The 21,334-nt window shown below is 42.9% G+C and overlaps 1 protein-coding gene across 7 annotated transcripts in view; it reads right to left on the bottom strand.

The window, feature by feature from the left end:
* Positions 1-13,794: 13,794 nt before the first annotated feature.
* LRRC28 (leucine rich repeat containing 28) overlaps positions 13,795-21,334 on the bottom strand; it is a 51,526-nt gene continuing 43,986 nt past the window's right edge. For all 7 annotated transcript variants that reach the window (XM_010391001.4, XM_019280794.3, XM_019280795.3 and 4 more), the window contains 2 exons: positions 21,139-21,298; positions 13,795-18,273 (listed from right to left, as the gene is read on the bottom strand). In XM_010391001.4, coding sequence (XP_010389303.1) covers positions 18,201-18,273; positions 21,139-21,298 — 233 coding nt within the window. In that variant the 3' untranslated portion in view covers positions 13,795-18,200. The remainder of the gene's footprint in view (positions 18,274-21,138; positions 21,299-21,334) is intronic.

Genomic DNA, 21,334 nt, shown 5'->3' with positions numbered 1-21,334 from the left:
AAATCCATGCTGGAAGAAAAACCCTACCTCATGGACGCCAGGACCACGGAGACACTCCAGCCTGCAAGGAAGGCTTTTTCCACAATGGTTAGAGCAGGCTGGGACAGGAAGAGGGAGCTCTTCCACTGTCCCCTGCAGAAACCCAAACACAAGGACCTTCCTGAGTTTTGTCCTCTCCTTCCCAGTCTTTTGTCTTTGCTCTTACAGCCCCAGATCCCTTAATCTTCTTTTGCTGCTACTTCCACCACCCCTTCCCCAAGAAACGGCACATTGCTGCCGAGCTGGCAGTGCTGGAATCCAGCGATTTGCACTTCTGAGCCTCCCTGATCCACCTTCCCAAGGCTTGCTCTGTGGTTCTGCTGGCAAGAGGCTACCAGTGAAAACAGGCATAGAAATAACCTGGTGGGGGGCATCCAGCTCCAATTGAACACAAAGCTGGGAGTAGGATTTACTGCACAGAGCATTGAAAATCTTTGGGTTTGGCTTCCTCATGCATCAAACTCTTGACTCTGCTCTGTGTGCACGAGATGAATGTTATTGGTACAACCCACTTAGGAAATCTCTGAAAAAGATTCAGCCACTGCAGCATGATGAGGGAAGATGTCTTGATTTAAGAACACAGACATTACTAGAAAGGGAGAAAAAAAATAAAAGGGTCTCTTACTGTTCTGACATATCAAAAGGAGACTAATGAACCACCAGTTCATAGAACGACCCTGCTCTTCATTTCAGAGCCAGGCTGGCCTTTTGTGTTAAGGACACTGAATAACAAGAGCAAGAACAAACAGAAAGAACCCTTTCCCCCTGCCCAAAGTAAATCCTGAAATGAAATAATTTAAAAACTACACCCTTCTGCCCTACTTTAAGGTCCACATAAGAACAGATGAAAAGTTTTGTTCCATTGGCAAAACTGAATCAAGGCTTTTGATCCTCAAAGATCTCTTAATCGCTTTGCACATTGGTTCTTTTCATTATTTCAAACATACTTGAAGACAGACACTTTCCTCTCTCCCTTTTTTCCTTCTTTTTTTTTTTTTTTTTTTTAAAGACTTCTCTGTGTTTGGGCCATTTCCCAGCCAACTCTGTCAGGATGGCAGACAGCTGTTTGTTCTTTGCTCCCTGTGAGTTTCAACATATACACACGTTGATCTGCATTAGCAAAGTCCAAAAAAGCAGGATCCTTGCCACCAAAAGTGTTCTAGCTCACAACATCCACCTCTTCACCCTTCTGGTGCTTAAGAAAAGTTCCAAGGAAGATTATATGCTTCTGGTTAAAAAAAGAAGGTAGTTGTTGGTGGGATGATTGCTGGGTTTTTTTAAAGCTCGACTCGGAATTGGAGTCTCCGTCGCATCAAACTGAACTTAAATCAAGGTTTCTCAGCAATTTCACGTCTCTGCAATTCTAGGAAGTCAAATCTAGCAACAAACCAGCAATTCTTAAAAAACCACAGGGATAGAATTTACATTAACACAGGGCATCTTAACACCCCTGTGAGATAAGTCCAGACAACTGGAGTCAGAGTTTTCCAACAAATATACATACAGTTACCTTTGGGTTTTTATTAAAGTCTTAATCCTGCTCTTGCACTCACCGCCCAGCTGAATGGGCAGAGACATTTCCCGAAATGAAGACCATTCCCTGCTTGTGCAAGACTTTGCAACGAGTAGGTTCCCAAAAATTAGACAACGAATTATGGACAGGAGAGATGGGAGGTGGAGTGAGAATTGGCCAGCTCACGAGCCATCAAGGGGGATGGATAAGATCAAAAACAAACTCCACCTGGAAAGCTGCATGTAGGCAGCAGAGTAGAGCAAGTTTAATGCGTTCAGAGCCTGAGGCATTGTTTAGCAAGTGGGTGGATGCTTTTTGAGCCAACTTCATCTACCCAAATGGTGTCAGAGCCATTGTAAACTGCCTTGTTAAATTATGGTCACAAAGCAATCCAGAGCTGAGGAGGGCCAGCAACAAAAGGCTGCACAACACAAAACAGGCACATGCCTTGTTGTGCTACAGGAGGCAGGTAATGGCAGCACCTGCTCTGCAGGAAACCTTCATCACCCAGTGCAGGCAACACAACCAGCCTGAGCCCCCCAGGGCTCGGGAGGACACTGTCTCTATGTGATCTGGACTACCTCAGCCAGACTCCTCCATGTTTTCTTGTCACTAACAAGAGGAAGGAGTCTTTCTGCTGGATGTCAAAAGATCTGACTTGGACTTCTTCATGCAACTGTCAAACATAGCAGCCTCCCTCAGCCTCCTCTGTCTTGACTCCTCTCTTTTTTCTCATATATATCCCCTAAAGGCAAGGGAAGTCTGTAAATAAATACGGTACCTAGCCCCACACTGCTTGTACTGATAGCCAAGCTTTCAGATTCAGCCACAGTAAAGCAACATTTAGACCCTGCTCATTTATTCCACTGCACCAAATGAGTCAGATGAAACACAGCTGAGACCACACCAGCCACCATTGGCCCCACAAACCACTTCAGTGGCCTCAAAGAGAGATGAAAACCCCAGATCCCTGCCTGACAAGTGTCCTGCCTGCAGCCCTAGGGGTGTCTGCAGGCAGAGAGCAGTGCCCAGCTCCAGCCCACACAGACCTCATGGGCACTGGACACGTCCACACAGCTGGAGGACAAAGCAACTCCAGGGAGATGAGCTTTCCCCTCATCAATTTTTAGGAGCAAACCACTGCCCATCATAACAAGCATGTTTTCCAGTGTTCACCAGAGTACAAAGCTTGACAAGAGAGGACTAAAAGGAAACCAGGGATTCGAGCCACCTCCTGACCATAATGGGAATGCCAGACATGGGTTGGCAGCTGGAGTGTGGCAAGAGAGAGCTGCTCCGTAGGGCCTCCCTGAGGACACAGCTCCCTCACCTTCACAGCCATGGGGTTTCTCACTGTAGGTGCCTGACATTTTGCAACACCTTCCTGCATCTCAGTCCCACATCTGTCACAAGCCACAGCCAAGTTCTGCACTTCATATGGATTTCTAAATATCATACCTACAGTGTCCTGCTGCTGGCAGGGTAATTTCCAGTTCTGCCCTTCCCAGTGCACGTTGTAACATTAAACTTTATTTTACTTGGCAGCCAGAGCTCACTTTTTAAACAGCTGTGAGCAAAAGACCCCTCAACTGGTGCAAATAAACATGGTTTTATTTTTAATTTGTAAATTAAAACAAACAACTTGTGTTCCAGTCAGTGCAGTCCACATCTATGGATCCATAAAACCCCACACAGAGCAAAGGAGACCTTCTGGCCTCTCCAGTGCTCTGAGAGGCGCCTGGTTTTACCCTTAATATTGCACATTGATAAGGATAGAAAACTTCTGAGGCATCTCTGAGTCCTTTTTGCATAACCCCCTGAAATCTGAGGCCTGCTGTGCAGACTACAGTTTCCACTGAAAAAAATGTCCAACTGAGCAGGAGATAGGAATTAAACCTAGAGCATAGGTTTAGCCTACAGAGAACTGAAACTATGGAGTAGATTTGACTAGATTTTGTCCGTGGTCTTATTTCTCATGGTAAGGGCAGGCTTGTAAAGACCACATTTGGGAACTAACTCCTAGCAGCAGCAATCTGCTGTTTCCCCAGGAACAGCAGGTCTGAATGCCCAGTAAATTTTTATCCTCATTGCTGATGGAAGTAGTTTTATTCCTGAAAAACTTAAACCACTGAAGCCCAGCACTTAAAAGCAAGTTGGTCATACCTCACCCAGCCTGGCTCCCTGGAAACACAGGAGTGACAGAGAGACTGAGGCAATGTCTGCAGGCCTGGCGTCACTGCGCTGCCACTCCACACACAGCTCCAGGAGCAGGAGCAGCAGATGGAGAAGGATTGTTCAAATGGCAGAGCTGGTCCTTCCTTCGGAGACATACGGCTCTAGCAACAGAGGAAAACAACCAGTGAGGAGGTTTGAGGAGAGCAGTTCTGGAACACATGTGAGAAACAAATGCAAGGCTGAGCAGAGGCTCTGGAGCTTTTGCTGTTCCTGGCATGGCACTATGTTGGATACACAGGGTCTTTTTCAAGTAGGACCAAGTTTAAATGAAACACCTGATGAGTGAATATTTCAAACTACATCCTCAAGATAGAGGAGATTGCCAAAAGCCTGGGTCCTGCAGTCTCTGGCACGGCACAAGTCTCTGCCACGAAGTAAAACCCAGAAGGTGAAGATGCATCGAGCATGCACAAGGCTTCCAACCTAGATGTGCCCACACATGCTGCTGTACTACAGAGAGATGCCAAGAGCAGAGCTTTTTGAGTTAGAAAGGCACACAGGCAGGCAATGAAAGAACTTCAGATTTGTGCTAAGTTCCCTTAGCATATAAACTATATCTACTATAAATATACACATGGTTTATTTATATGTAGTAAAGGCAAAAGGGCTCAGAAGCACTTGGCTCAGTTTGAGTTTATGTCCCTCCCACAAGCTTTCTGCAAAGGTTTAGGAAACCTTCTGCTCCTGTCTTCCTCTGGGTTGGGTTGTTACATTTGTAAAATAAAAAAGTCAATCCTTCACCTGTTTCTGGTTCAGATCCACTAGCATCAGCATCGGTATTGATGGAGCAATTCAGATCACTAATTTCTCTGTGAGCTAAACGTTAGTACTAGTGCCACTAGAGCATGGTGAGGGGCTGCTATTCTGCTACTGCTCCTTGAGATTGGTTTGGGTTACTGTTATTGGGGAAAGAAGAGGAAAATCATACTGCAAAATTCACCAGCTCAGGATGTCACGGTATTCTGAAGCTGATCAGTGCAACTGGGTGGGTCAAACAGCTTCACTGTGGAGTTTGGAGATATGAGGCCAGAGTTTTCATTAGTCCCTCCTGTGGATGCTGTAACTTGGAAGATTGTTTCCAGTACCTCTGCCCACCAGCTTTTCCCAATTCAGCCCGTTACTTGTGGGAGATTTGTGCAAGAAGCCAATCTGCTATTCTAATGCAACTCAAAGCCAACTCCTTCAGTGGACAAAATACAGTCAGAGCAAATTTTGTATCTGCTTTCCCAAGGTCCCTTCTCTCAAACAAATAAACAAACAAAAAAAAGTTTATTTTTATAGAGCTTGGCTTAAAAAGCCAGACTTGGAAATGTACTGAGTGGAGCAATTCTCCAGCACCACCCAAAACTAGCCAGCAAAGGAAATCTCGCCAAGGCTGTTAATTTGACGTCTGGGGGGAAACGAAACCTATTGCTGCCATCTGCACAAAGGAAACAGAGGCAAAGCAAACCCCCGCTGTGTGAGCAGAAAGAAAGGTTCAGCATAGCAGAGACAACACAAACCATATGAGACACTTGTTAAACCTCCTCCCTCCTTCTTTTTCCAACACTAAATGCTGCAGGACAATGATCAATCTATTCAATAGAAGCTTCAGACAAGACCCCAGGACCATGAGTGGTGCAGGTCTGTTTTCTAACAGATTCTGGCACATTGAGACCCTGCTCCCTGGTAAATCTTTAAGACAACATGAATAGTTTACATACTCTGAGCCCCACAGATGGTTTGGATCTAAAGACCTTGTGCAGACTGCAGTGGTCATGAAACTCATCCTCACAGGGAGAATTTGGGATGCACCACATTTTTACTGTTGCTTGTACTGCTCAATTTGTGAAGCAGAATAAGTAAGTGAGCTTTTAAAAAATAAAGGTAGTTTGAAAAGAGTTTCATCTACTGTGACGTTTTGGTTCAGCTCATTTCACTCCAAAGATAAGCATGACTCTAGTGTGGGCTATTGCCCAGGTGAAGAAAACCTCTCCCTCAGTAATCCTGCTCTGGTGGGGGTTAATCTGCAATCACCTCTGTCTGTGGACAGGGCCCCTACAGCTGCACCAACATCTTGGGCTGGAAAACTGGCAGGAATACCTTGGTAGTGCACCAGGAGGCTCTGGGAATTTCATTACATTTTCCACTCACCCAGCGTGTCTCCGGAAGGCCATCTACGGAGGAGAACAGAACCAGCGTGTTGCCGCCCAACCCTCTGGAATTTCTCCTTTCACACCCACTGCCTAAGCACAAACACCCTCACCCCAGGCCAGATTCTGATCTTCTTTTATATAGCAAAACCCATAATCTACTAATATCAGCTACAGGCTCTTGCTGCAACATCTACTGACCAGCAATCCCAAGGGGGACAAGTCCTCCCCTCCTGCCTCCAGCAGTGCTTAGCACTGATTCTCCACTGCTTCCAACTGAAGTTACAAGAAAAAAACCACATCCCAGCACTGTGCCTGGAGTAGAGGGACTGGCACCCCCCCTTCCAGGCTGAACAGTGGCTCTGGTACATGTTCAGGCTTGTTGCAGCCTGTCCCTCAAGTGACCCTTGCAGTGGTGCTGTGGCACTCCAGCACTTTTCACTTCAGCTTTGGAAGAAGCTGCAATTCACAGAGCCAGCAGGGGCAAGCGGTGAAGAATTTATCAGCTCTGCAGTTCACTTTGGAGAGGGCACAAAATGCAGCTCAGCTGGATGCATTCATCTCCTCATTTGAGCAGATGTGAGGATATCCAGTGACCTTGTTGAAAACAGACTCACCTGGAGAGATTCAGACATTTGTACTGAAACCAGAGTTCTTCCAGAGAAAAGTTTGCACTTGGGGATTGCAAAATTCTCCTTGCAAGCAAAAAATCCTCCTGCAAATAACAGATCACCAGCAGGGTCTCACACACAGAGACATCTCTGTGCTCACAGGATACACAGAATTTCCATAGGAGCCAGAAAAGAGGAAGAAAAGGTGTAAGACCCGGGAGTCCTGACTCCATGCCTGGTAAAGACCGTTCCCTCCTTACAGGAGGACGTATGTCACTTTTTCAGTATGTTCACAAGACCTAGGGGACAATCAAGCAGACATGCTGCCCCAGGCATCAAAATGTCACTTGGCAAACTAATGAGGGGTTTGGAGTGTCCCCTCCAGATCTGTCCAGGAGAGACGTGGCACCCCCAGGGCTGCGATGCACGAGCAGCCTCAGTGCTGTGCCCCGAGGTGATGGACAGCTGTGGTGTGAGCAAACCTCTCTCAGCAGGACTAACTCCAACTTAAAAATTGAGCTTCTGTTTCAAGTCAGATTTTCCCCTGATGTGCCTCATCCTGCCCAGAGACAAAAATAGAGGAAGTGAGAAAACAGACCTTTATTACCAACTGCAATCTCCACTGCCCAGCAACCAGTTCTACGCTCCCCGTCAGCCTTGCATAAAGACAAAATAATAAAACCAACAGCCCGCACTACCCACAAAATAAAATATAGACAGCATGAGTCTTTATGCAGCTCAGTCACCACGTGTCTGCAAGCAGAGCAGAGGAGAGCTGCAATCCTTGTCCTACACACTGTCTAACCTCTGCTCCAGCTCTGAACGTGCTTCAGGAGGGGACCACAAGCATGTCATTAGGTAAACTGGGTCTCCTGTCTGTCCTGCTGGATAGGATGATCCCTTTCCAGGATTCCTCATTATTTATCTATACATAGTAGACCATTTGTAATTTATTTTTTTCCCTGCTGGAAAGGAAAACAAAAGCCAGTGGATTCAGTGGTGAGGATAATGCAATGGTTCCATCAGGGTTAGGCTGCCAGGCTGTGTGCAGTTGTGGTGGGGAACATGAGGAGGGCTGCAGGCTGCTCCTGGCACTGCCAACCATAATTACCCCTGACCAGATCATGGTTACACCCTGTTCCCTGCAACACTTGGGACTTCCAGACTGAAACACATCTCAGGCAGATACAGGGGCTGTTTCTATCCCTCCTAATGTCCACAGTGAGGCTCCAGGGGTCCCAAGTCCCCACAGGACTGCTTATGCAAACCTGGTATTTAACAAATGATTTGGATGAGCCAAGGTAAATAGGCAATGGGGACACCATGGAAAACAAAGGAGCAGTTTTAGCTGAAGGAGCACATTATGCCTTCACAGTATTTTATGAGGAACACATTAGCCCTGAGAGAAAAGTGTGAGGAGACAAATCTCAAGTCACTATATAAAAGATACATGAACAGCTCCCCAGGCCATCAGAGACACCCACCTTCTCCACATCCATGGACTTTAACGAGAAAGGGCAAAATGTCTTTAACTGTCTCCCATCCCTTCCCATCTCCTACTTCTCCCTACCCTGCAACAGCCTAGGGCAGCACTGCAGTCTCCAGCGCTGCAGTTCCCTGGAGGCAGCCAGGAAGCACTTGGACAAACAGCCACACTGCTGGATCTCAGAACATCCCCGGGGACAGAGCAGCACCTCCCTGCTGGGCACTTCATGTGACACTGGAGCCCCAGAGTCTGGGCTCCGGGGAGCACGTTCAACCTCTGGCATATAACCCTGCAATCCGATCTCCCCTGTTCCCATGTGGGCCATCCCTTCCCGCCCCCCAAGGCTCCCTACCCGGGGCACCAGCTTAACCCACCTGCTCTGAGTGGTTAGCTGGCCAAGTGTGCTCCTCTAACATGGAATTTATCTGCAGTTTCTGGGATGCTGGCACAACCTGCCTGCCTAGAATAGGCAAGGTCAGTAGGATGAGAGCCTTCTGGAGCTGCAGCAATAACAGGCCACAGTCCAGTCAAGCATTAACCCCCAGAACCGCTCCCAAACCCAGCAGCAACAGTCCAGCCAGGAATTTGAAAGGCAGTGAGATGTTCCCACAAACAGGCCAGCCCTTTGGCAGATGGGGGCAGGAGGGCTAGGGCAGCACACAAACACAAGCTCTCATAAGGCCATAAAGAGCTTCTGTTTCCCGACATACTGCAACAGCGGGAAGGCGGAGGCAGGGAAAGCAGCAGTCCCGGGCCACGTGGCAGGTCAAACCACCGCCCAGTTTGCTGGCATCCTCCAAAGTTTAAATATGCTTTGAGCCAGCAGTGAATCATCCCTGGCAGGTAAGAATGATATTAATTTATGACATGCCAAGTGCATGCAGATCTTTTGGTGTCAGTCCAATGGTTTTAGCCTTATTAACACACGGCGACGGCTCAGGTTGCAGCTGTGCACATTAAACTCTGGCAAGTGGCATTTTAAACAATGACAAACTTCAGAACAATCACTCCACACATGGAGCCAGGCCAGGCAAAACTGAAGGGTGGCAGAATAAAGGTCAAGGGGGGAACCTGTTTGTCTGGGAGAGAACAGGTGGCCTGCTTGGGTTGCTGCAGGGTCTTTAAACTGTCTGAAGGACACAGTCAGGGATCATTTTAACCCATTAAGCTGCTTAAGCCTTCCCTTACACTGGTTTGAACTTCGAGAAAGCATTAAATCTTAAACAGCTTAGTAATACATCTTTAGGAAAGCTCTCCCCTGTGCTTATGCATCCAGAGTGCACATGCTGCACTGTGGACAGGCACATCCTTCCCATAACAGCAGGACCCCTCTCGCAACTGAGCCACATCCGAGCAGCTAAAACACAGAAAGCTCTAAAGTAAAGCCCTGCACCAGAGCAGAATGTCACACTGGGACACAGACAACAAGGGGAACATGTCCCCATCACCACTGTGCCACTCAGCAGGTCCAAGGACACTGTCAGAGAGAAAAACATCTCCTCACCAGCTCCTCCCTCACCAGCCTCGCATGGGACATGAGCGAACTGCGGCTGCCAAGACCTTGCGTTGTGCCCATGGAACTCAAACCACATCCAGCAAGGAGGGCTGTGACAGACAGTGACTTCTGAGGATAGCTTCTTACCTTGACACCCAGGCAGAGCAAAGTCAGTCCAAACCATTCCAGCCAGCTGTGCTTGCACCAGAAAATAGGATGATGGAGACATAAAAGATGTTTTCATGGCAGGAAATGTAAATATTCCAAGCCATGTTTCAAAGCTGTACTTCTCAATTTGAAAAACATCAAAATAGATTTTTTTAAAGTGTCAAAAGCCAGATGCTTCAGAATAAAGCAGCAGAATAAGACCTGACATGTAACAATGTTTTCCAATGCAGTGCTTCCAAACCAGTTGTTTTCAGATTTTTTCATTTGCCCCCTCTCCACCCAATCTTATCCTTGCAAGCAGAATTTTTATTTTCCAAACAGGTACTTCCCAAAAGAAAGAATTTTGAGCAATAAATCAGATCTTGTTAAATAAATACTAGAATTTAGCGACAGATGAGATCTCATCCAAAACAGAACAGGATGTAAATTATAAAGAAACAGTTCCCTCAGATTTAAATACCAGGTGTGTGGATATATTTATTCCCAAACGAAATTAATGGAATTAAATTCTTTCGTAACAAGGCACTTTTATTCTGGAATAGGAGCATCCACATATGAAATTAATCAAGAATAGCTAAAGCCACAGTAAGGTCTCAGGCTACTGACTCTTAAGTGAAAACAGTAAATTCATTCAGCCTCTTACAGTTTCTTCCTACATAACACACCAGATCCCCCTGGATAAATGTTCTGTAAGTAAACGACCAGTCCCAGCATGGCTGCAAACGCCTCATGATAATACTTCAATGAGATGGACTGGAATCAATATTTTTCATCTTGGCAGCTCGGGGCCAGTGAGCAGGAGCTGGGCAGGGCTGGCAGCCAGCGCGACACCGGCGCAGCAGGGAGGGCAGCTGGCACAGCACTGACCTGGAAAGACATTTCTAGCTAGTAGGTATCAGTTCCGGCACCATCTGAGCCTCCTGGAGGGAGGTGGGAAAAAGGAGATAATTAAATAGAGGTTTTCAATTTGAACCTTCTCCCAAGTATCTTTATAGGGATCAGACAGAAGTTTGGCTACAGTTTAGACTGAGCTACTGGAGAAATGTGAGTCCCCATGTTTCATAATGGAGGCTTAAGAGACAGGATTAGATACTGCTAGATCTAAAAACCTGATACGACATACTGATTTAATATACATTAATTAATTCAAGTTTGATATCCCTAAGTTCATCTGCAGCCAGAACAGAACACGTATTTGTGATCCAGATAATTGTGCAGAAATGTGATTAGGTGGTTTTGTCTGATGGAGCACAAACCTGTGTCACTGTGCAGGTAACAAACTGCTTTAATATTGGTCATTACAGGACCACAGCAAGGGTCTGTTTTCCAACCAGAGAGTAGAACAACATTTTCTGGTCAGGAGTGAGGACCGAGGGAGGAAACAAGGGCTGTTATTTACAACTATACAGGCAGAGAAACACAAGAGGCATTACACTGTGAAGAGTAATGAGTGTGTCAGAAGTATAAAATCAATCTTAATTCTACAAAGATGTAAGACAACTCCCTATCGGGCAGTTACTCAGTTTTTATAGAAACAAAGATATAGAACAGCAAGGTGTGAATATAATTAATCTTGGTACTTTTAGACATGGGGTTCTCTGCTGCCTGGACAACTGTTTTTCATCCTACTTTAAAAGGAGCACTTACCTGGAATTCATATAGGAGACCTTGCCATCCCTATTCTAAGCCAGGCTTTCTGAAGAAAGTTATAGCTGTTTTTCTTGGTAATTCTTCTCTTCATTATCATCTACATTGATTCAGCTTTTTGCAAAATGAAATTGGAGAGTCAACAGAGACACAGCAAAAGCAAAGGCAGCCAAATTCAAGTCCATGCTCAGACTGCTTTGGAACTTCAGTGCCAGCAAAGCAATCACAGTTATCACAAACTGACCTACAATATTCAGCCTGATTCTTCTAATTGGTTTAACAATAAAAATCAATGGTTAGAACTCTGTAGTATAAAGGAAACGTAGTAAGATTGAAATAATAGCTACAAGTGCAGAATTTTAGGAGTTCAAAGCAGAAAAAAAAACCAGCACAGGGCATATTTGATACAATTAGTTAATATTCATCCCCGAAGAAACACTGGTTATCTTCTTAAATTTATTCTTTCATGAAATCTAGGCAATGTCGTCAGCATCTTCAGACCATACCTGCATTTTATGATGAATTATGAGTTCTCTTTCTCATTCCTAAACAGAATGTTAGTGTTCCCAGTGGACCCTACCTGCACCAAAATGGGATTTAACAATGCATTTTCTTGCTTTCTTAATAAAATAGCTTGATTTGCTGCTACAATAGTGCACTTACAGAACATTCATAGTGCTGATCAATAAACACAGTATTGCATTTTTTATCACAAGAAAGCTTCCTCAACACATCTTGAGAAAAAAAAAAATTAACCCTCCCACTAACTTTGTGAGGTTCACAGCAAATGACAGCAGAACACCTTGGGGTGTCCTGTGCCAGGGCCAAGATTTGAATAATCCTGACAAGTCCCTCCCAGATCAGCATATTCTGTGATTTCATGGCCAGTCCTCATCACGTGACCATAGTCATATTTAGCACCAGGACAGGGCTCCATGAGCGGCAGCTTTCTCTGGCAGAAAGAGCCAGTCAATATTTACATTCCCCATGAACATACAAAAGAGCATCAGGGTACTTGAGAAATTAGCCCTTGATTGCCACTTGGAAGGCATCATCAGAAAGTCAAATCACTTCAGTACTTCCAACAACAGAACGGCTTTCATTCTTGAGACTCCCGATCTCTCACAGATGTGTCAAGGTCTTTTCCTGGGAGCAGGAGATGTCTGAAGGGCATAATGGGTGCTGAAAGAGCCTGATGTGAGGGGTTTATTATTTAAAATGTGAAAAGATAAAAAAAAGCATATGGTCAGCTCTTGCTTTCTTTCTTGCTGAAGCAGCAGACAGAAATCTGATAGTCCTGAGCCAGCTACAGGGAATACTGGTAGGATTCTTCAGTGCAGGACAAAGAGAGTTCTACTGTAATATTAAATGATTGCTGAAGTTGGGGGACACAGATTCAGTGGGTTCAACTCGGCTCTCGAGTTCCCAAAATGTCACCACATCAACAGTCCTACATCTTGGCTTAAAAGTCACAAAACATCCAGTGCCTTTCCAAGTGAGCTCTCAGCTCCTCTCATTTCCTGCATACAATAGCATTATTCAGTCACTGAAGTTTCCACTTAGCCTGCATTTATGCCAAGTACTTTTAATTGCAAAGGAAAAGGATGTTAAGATCTCCCATTTCTTCTTTCTAATTCATAAGGGACACATCAGTGGTTGGTAAAAGTTATAGGTTAAGGGTTGTTCTCCCATTTATTAAGGGACTCACATCCTCCTCCTGCTGCCAGGCAAGCAGAGGTAAGCTACCTCTATTGCAAGGGTAGGAAAAGTTACTTGTAAAATACAAAAAAGGTGAATCACGGTAAACTAACTGCCAAACACGCTTCAGGCAAGTCTGGACAGCACCTAAACCTGCAAGGTTTACAACTGATCTGAGTCACCTCGACCACCACAGGTCTTACTGCAGAATGGTTAGTGAGTATTCACTCAAAACACTTACAGAAATCCAGACAGAATCCAGCTCAAAGAACTCATCACAACATGTAGAGCAGCAGCTTTGACTGAAGCAAAATGCTGCATAGCAAGGACTGGAACAACTGGAAAAACAGATGCTTAATTTCTACTTATTTTTGGCAGCCTTGTTCCTATGATATCTGTTAGATGAGGAAAAAAAGCTGCTGAATGGTGCTTAGTAAGAAATCTATGAACCACAGCCTCATCTGTGGATTATCAGGGTGGCAATACAGCTCTACTGAAACTTATTTTCCTTTTGATCAATCCGTAGAAGGGTCTCAAGCAACGTTCCCATATGGATTTTGTTCCTATTATGCAAGATCTGATGAACTACATTGTCTGAGACAAAGGGATTAAGTGAATTGAAGTGGTGTTTTGGGCTTGGGAGTGTTTTAAGTGTTTTCACCCCACCTCTTCAGCCGTGGGACAAGAGACTTATTAGCTAGTTATCATGCAAATGAACTGAAATGTAAATTAAGTGCTACATTCTAACATAGCTTAATAGTCCCAGGAGCAAGAATTTAGTTAATTTTAATGAACGGTAATTCTATCCAAAAATATAGTTTATTAACAAGCAAATACAATAAATCGCACCACTAACTTTAAATAAACGATCTAGCAAGCTCACCTTCACACTAAGTGACATTTGGTTAATACAGAGCAAGAAAGCAATGCACATGTGCTTTCCACAGACACAGAATGGACTCAGTTGCAAACCAAATTCAAGTTCTAATCCAAAAAAGGGCACATAAAAGCAAAAGCAATGAAGACTTAACATGAACATTGCTATTTCTTTCCACCAGACCTTCGTTCTCTTACAAAATAGGTCTGTAATACAAAAAAGTAATAAAAACTCTGGATTCAATTTATTCAGCCTCTTCCATCACAAGTTAACTGTAACATTTTGCAACAACATGAGCAGTATTAAGAGGGAGGTGAAGTGGCAAAGATGGTTACATTTTGGAATTATGGAAGCACAGCTGCAGACAGAGCAGCAGCTGTGGATTCTGGTGTCGTCTCAGTTTTTGCAAGAAATACAAAGATGGTAACACACATTCTTCCCTCTCATCAATTAAAACTTGACCCAACGCCCACTGACATCAGAGCAGAAGTTCTTCTCTTATCAGTGGTACTCTGGTGGGGGCAAAGGAGCCTTTGAAAACCAGTTGTCCTCTCTAGTGACAGGTTTGTCACTCTCCAGTCTTCAGCTGGGCTGTGATGTCAGTAGAACCTGACACACTGCTACCACACGGGTGTTAGAACAGTCCTGTGCTCCCTTCATGCCAGAAGAAGGGATTCAGCAGAATTCAATCTGCAGGAATTGAAGCCAACTTGGCAATAAACAGCACCGCTCTGCTCAGAGCAACATCTCAACCTCACATCACAACCAAGTAAATAGAAGGTTTGTAATGAACCTTGGTAAGAGCCCAGGAGAAGCATCAAAACAGAAGAATACACATTTCTTTATATTTGACATTGCTCTCTGCACAGGAAAGTGCATTTCTAATCCTCTGAGGGATGATCAGGAAGGCTCCCAAGAACAGTGCTCCAAGTGTAACAGCATCCATGGCAAAACCACTCAAACAGGATTTTTAAACAAAGCCAGAGACTCCTCCATTTCCTTCATGGCAGAACAAAAAGCGACCTCTATATAGGGTTCGAATTTTATTAGCATGGTGCCTGTTATCACAACTTTGACAAAAATCATGCCTGTGATCCCTAATTATTACAGGAGTTAATCTTGGGAAAACTTTATAGCTGTATCAATGGGCTCAAGATTTACTTTATCTCATTCCTCTCCTGCACCTTTCTCTTTATAATGACTAGAAGAAAAACCCCAAAGCTTTTCCTGCTCCCACTGTTAAGATCTGTGACAAAAAATTTTTTTAAATGGCCATTTTTTTCAACTGCTGGAAACTGATTTTTTGTAGTACACAGAAAAAATTACCTCAGTGGGAACTAACCTGACAAACCAGAGCAAGCAATCAAAAATTACCCAGAAATAAACCCACTAAAGAGAAGTCCAAGTGTTGTGGCACCTTGAAAAACCAGTGATGCACAGTTCAATCAGCAACAAGCTCCCTCTCCCCTCTGCAATTTGCATAGCTGGCTCTCATGCTTGCTCGTTATGAAATACTCTTACAGCAGAACAACTTTAGAAAAATTTGGACAAGTGAGAATGGAGTTATTTTAATCTAGAAGAATATCACCCAGAGATATAGATGAATACAAACACTGTTCATATAAAAAACCCCAAAACATCAAATATGAGTTTAAGCTGCATTCTCAGTGTATATATTGGCTTTCCCCTTCTTTGTTTTATAAAAATAGGGTATGACATTTCAGCTTCAATTGCATGTTTAAGTCATTTATTTATTGAACATTCCATTCTTGAAATATCATCTATTAAAGTATTAGATAAGATTCATCCTGCTTATAGAACAGGCTAAATTTCTTCTGAACTGCACTTGGAGATAATAATAAAGAGACTGATACAGACTCAATAAGAAATAATTAGATTATGGGAAGAAGAAAGAAAATAATAAATAAATAATTATAATAATAAAATCAAGCTTCATTCTTCCTATCTGACTCCTAATAAAACAAATGCTAATGTCTTTTAGGTGATCACAACAAGGTTTAACTCCAAAATAGTATTTACAGACTGAATTCAGATATAAACTGTGATTTCAAGTCTACAACTTGCTATAAAAAGAGGACAAAAACTTCCAAGAAAACATCTCCTTCAAAGACAGAGGAAGCCACAGTAAAAATAATACTGAAAATTCCTTATCAGAGTATCGTATAAAAATTAGTATTTGTAACACTACCATAGCTTTTATCATCTATTTTTTAAAAAAAGTGGATTCTGTCCTACACTTGCACATTTCTGATACAGATATAACTGTACATGGGCAATTTACATCTCAGCTCTGAGGTACAGAAGGAAAAAGCTGAAGGTGGATTTTGCTGCCTCAGCAGTGAACCCTGTGGGGCTGCTGGGCCTGCTGGGATTCCAGCATGGAAACAAACCTGGGAGATGACACAGACAGAAATCCAGCAGCACCAAGGCTGCTTGGACATGGCTTTCCCCTACTCCAAAGCAGATTTAATAAATAGGATTTATTTTAGAAAGTTTCACAATTCTTAAACAGTAGATGATACTTGCATTCCTAAAGGATTAAGTTCTACATTTCTTAATGCTAATTCAACTCTCCAAAACCAACCCAATAAAACCAGGAAAGATTTTTACAAGTAACATGCACAACCTAAAAATTCCACCCTCAAAACTGCCTTTTTGGTACTCTTTTAAGCTCTTAAGATACTCTATTTATTGAAGAGATGCCAGGAAGCCTGCAGAGGGAACAAATGCTTCTTTGGCAACAGGAAAACATTTTAATGCCTCCTGCCTTCAAAGTACGCACACCTCACCACAACATATGCTAATATACTACCAAGTAAGTCTCTTTATCTTGCCATTTTTATAACAAACTGTTTCATTCATATCTATTTCAGCTTGTAACTACCTACTGCACAGAGCAGCACACTGTGCTAAATCAACAAGTGGTTTATACCTAAGAAATAGAAAGTAAAAAAACAACAAAAAAATTGTATTAAAAAATATATTCAAAAAAAAGTCAAGAGGGGCTAATCACCTATAAACTGTTTCAGTATAAAATCAAAATGTTAAGTCACGTAGGCATTTTGGGCCTTTTTTCCATCCTTTGTTCTTTATTTAAAATGAACAAGATGTAACAAAAAGAGATTCCCACGAATATGATAGTGAGTGGAAATTTGCACCAAACCTGCCATTAATGTATGAAAACAAATGCCCCAGCCCTTCTGTGCAGATATCCATGTGTGCAAATATACCTGTGCATGGAGATACACACCTGCTCCTGGATTTCCAGCCTTCTCCAAGGCACACAATCCACTGACACACTTGGACAAATCAGCCAAATGCTGTATCTAGAAAAAGATCAAGACCAGCTCTTTGCAGATCTATAGTCTGCAACCGTAAAAATATAATAACTATAAAGATTTTCTATCATATTACTAGTTGGGTTTTTTCCAAGGGAAGTTGAAACTTAGAGTTGTCTTCTTCCTGAAGAACTCAAAGGAACAAAAGGAGACCTATTTCTGAAAATAAAAATCTCAAGCAATAAAAATAAAGAAAACACACCCTCAAACATGCTGGAGCAAGACCCCTTAGTGTAGGCATCACTACCAGCCTTCACTGAAACAGGATCTTCAGTCTCCAGACATATCGCAGTTACTCCAATTAAATCACTGTGGTATTTAATGATACTAGAAAGAAAAACCTGCTTTTAGTATGTGGATTTAAATACCACAGAGAACTGTCAAAGACTTGGTATACAACTGGGATAACTCTGCTGGGGTAAACATTGAGATGAGAGGGAAAAAATAAGGCTGAATTCTATGGAATAGTCACTGGGATCCATCAAAGGTTTCTGCAGGCTTACAGCAATATGCTTGATTCCAGCTGTAGAGGGGAAGAGGATGGGGATGAATAAGTGAAAACTTGTTTGTCATAACTGAACTTCTTTCTCCTGTTAGAGGAATGCAACTGCCTCAAATGATGCAACAGGTCAACCTGAAACCAGGCACATTTGAAAAATACTGGAAATCCTGAAGTCAGAGCTCGTGAATGTGTTTGGTTTGTGTGCTGCCTCAGAGGAGAGAGAAGTTAATACTTTTAAAAGCTCGGTATTTACACTTCTGAGAAGTTCCTGCAGTTCATCCAGATTTGATAGGGCAGGGTTTAAGTGCCTAAAGAGTGTTCCTTACTGGGCACTTCTGCTGCTTTGGCACACGCACACACGGTATTCCAGTACCAATGGGACACAGCATCGAATGCAGCTTTACACTGGCAGCACTCCTGAGGAGGTGGAAATGTTTATCAACTCAGTAGGTCAAAAGTCTGCAGACACTGGGTGGAGCAGCAGTATGCCACAAAACTAACAGTTGTCCTCCTAGGAGAAAAAAAAAAGGGGGGGGGAAACAGTTGTCAGTAAAGATTAAAGCTCTTGGCTCCATCCCACACAATGTGCTGGTCTGTAAAATACAGGATTAGCCCATCTCCACAGTCCAGAAAAAGCACAGGTTCATTTGCTCTCTGTGAGGGCCTGACACCAAGGCAGGAAAATACTGCGGGTGTTCTCTCAAAACCTTCCTGGTTTCTATGCACTGGGTTTAGAGCAGCAGCGTGTGGTTTTTCTCTCTGAGCAGGGTGTGGCTGAGTGTCACAGCCAGCAGGTTTAGCAGCTGACAGGAAAATAGCTGGGCAGCCTCAGCCCTGCTCATGTGTTTCTTAAATTACTGCTTGTAGGCATGAAATGACTGAAGGCCAGTGTCCTCCCTGGTCAGCAGAATGAACAAGCAGATCTTCAGAAAGGATGAGTGACAGGCAGTGATGTCACACCGTGCCACGCGGTACAGCAGGGATGGCACTGTGCAAGTGGGATCCAAGCCTCACAGTGACCCTGCTCCTGGCCCCAGCCTGGCAAGGGCCGACATATCTGCCTTAAAAGTGTTCAGATCTATTCTTCACTAACCCAGAAATCACACTTTACCCAGTGCTCATGACATCTGTGCTTTTTCAGATACAGAAATCCAGTCCAACACTTAACTCCCCTTTCCTCTAAGAGGATACAGAATGCGATACGGAAATCCAGGCAGGAGTTACTGGCATGGATGTGGCATGTGCTAATCAGTGCTGTTCAAACGCCCAGGACTCCTACCCTGTGTGTTTTCATGGTCACTTTAAGCTCTTTAGAACAGAAACCCTGTACGTCACATCTTTCTAAAGCAGCTATCATACCTCCACAATTCCACATAATCTTACCATGTCAAGTGCACGAGCTATAGAGATAAGGATGACAGGCTGCCCTGTTTAGATCTCATTTACTGTGGATTTGCATCAAATGTCAGCTACTTAAGACTGGATTCATTAAAGGCATTTTGCACAACATAGTACATTCTTGCCTAAGGGAAGGAATGATAACTATTTTTGAAACAAGTGAACACCACGCAGAAATAAGTATTTTTAATTATTATATTTTAGAATGTTAATATAGTGTTCTTCCAAAACAGTTCCAAAGTATGTTTTTGTGGAGTCTTAACTTTAATAATTCCTAAAGGTGTCTACTGATATCATCTATCATCCTGTAACTGTAACTTCTACAAAGAGCAGTGCTTAACAATTAATTGTAAAGTAGTCCAAACTGTCACACTGTTGAATTATTTTGGGTAATATATTGATTTAGTGACCAGCAAGTAGTTTTCCATCTTTTTTTAGAAAATGATACTGTTGAATGTTTGAAAGAAGTTCTTTATAGCATGATTATAACATTTTATGCCACTAAGAATATTATGACTGTAATATGGAAGCAAATTATTTCACTCAACATGAAATCCACTGAATTTCAACATATGATTGAAGTGTAACAGAGTGGCAAATTGAAGTGTGCAATCTCTGCAATCAGATCTTTCTAAGAAAGATGGCTTTTCCGAAATAGCATTCATGCAGCCCTCTGGCTGTTGCCCAGATTTGGCATACCTAAGTTTTTCATTTCATAAAGCTGAATTGCTTACAAATCAGATGCTTCTTATGTCACAAACTCACAGCAAAACAGGCTGTGATACAGCTGTGTAAAACAGGTACCATCAACCTGAATCATCCATTAGTTTGTCTCATTAAAGATCTTCCTACTGAAAAGCAGTTTCTTGTTTTTATGGAAGATAGCTATCAAATCAATGGATTTCAGGAGAACAGGAACCAAGTGGTGTTTCAGCATTATATAGACACCAATAAGTAATCTCAAAAACATAACTTTTTAGAGCATGTCTTTTCTGCTCCCCACCTTCAGGTATATGCTTTGTAATTAATAGCTTGACTTTAATTCTCTAACAAGAACCTAACATCACCTTTCTTGCTTAACTCCAAGTAACTTAGCTTTAAACCTCCTTTATTATTTTTCAAACAGTACAAACTGAAATTTCTCAGATGATGCTTTTCCATTGCAGAAAGTGGATTCGTTGATATTATGGCTCATGGAAGGCTACTCAAGACTAGTAGGTATTAGGGAAAGAATCATTGCACAGCAATCACGGCTCACCTTAAAGGTATTACGTATCTTTATCTACATGAGAGCAACATTCCCTAAACCATATCCCCGTTCTGAGTCCCTTCTATGACTGTACTGTCCAGCAGGTCAGGAAGTCTGTGTGGGCTTGTTTGCTTGACTTGTGAATCCTGCAGACACTTTCACAACTGCTACAACCATAAAATGGAAGTATTATTAAAAACATGTATTGCTACAAAATGTATGGTCCTATGCAGAATGCTTCCACAGCATATCTCAAGTTAATTAGTGTGGAAATTAAAACAAGAGTATTTTACTGCAGAACATTTTAATTAAGCTCCAGATTTACAACTTTTCTCCATCTTTGATCCTGAAGCACTTTTTGTTTGGTGGTGGCAATCTGAAGTCAGGGTTGAGACCATCAGGGCAACTACTCGTGTTAGGTACCACTTCCTTTCCAGGGCACAGAAGTGCTGCACTACCACAAACAGGTCAATCCAATCATAACCAAACCCTTTCCTGTCTTACACCAGGCTGAAACAAGCACATCTGAAGACCCTTTTAACAGTCTAACAGCAGTATTTTGGTTGACTCATGAATAAAGTATTTGTCAACTTATACATGCAATCACAGGCCAGGAATTTTGGATATGAAATGCTAAGTTAAAAAAAAAGAAAATCTAAGAATACGCTTTGTTCCATAAGGTGTTTTTCTTCCTAAATGAAACCCCAGTGCAATTTCCTGTATAATTACCCTTGATGCAATCCTGCCATTGGAGTTTCCCTCAAGGGAAAGAGCTTTGGGTAGACAATGGTAAACATAGGCTGGCTGCAGCGGTGGCAATGTCCCAAGGGACAGTGCAGCAATTCCAAGAGGCTTTTGGGTAGTGAGATTGGAGTCAGAAAGTTTACATCTAGAGAAGAAAAGAAACAAAAAAAATATTTATAAT

The sequence above is a fragment of the Corvus cornix genome, chromosome 10, assembly GCF_000738735.6.
Source record: "Corvus cornix cornix isolate S_Up_H32 chromosome 10, ASM73873v5, whole genome shotgun sequence".
NCBI lineage: Eukaryota > Metazoa > Chordata > Aves > Passeriformes > Corvidae > Corvus > Corvus cornix.
The sequence above is the reverse complement of the archived record's forward strand: the minus strand, read 5'-3'. Positions and strand labels throughout refer to the sequence as shown.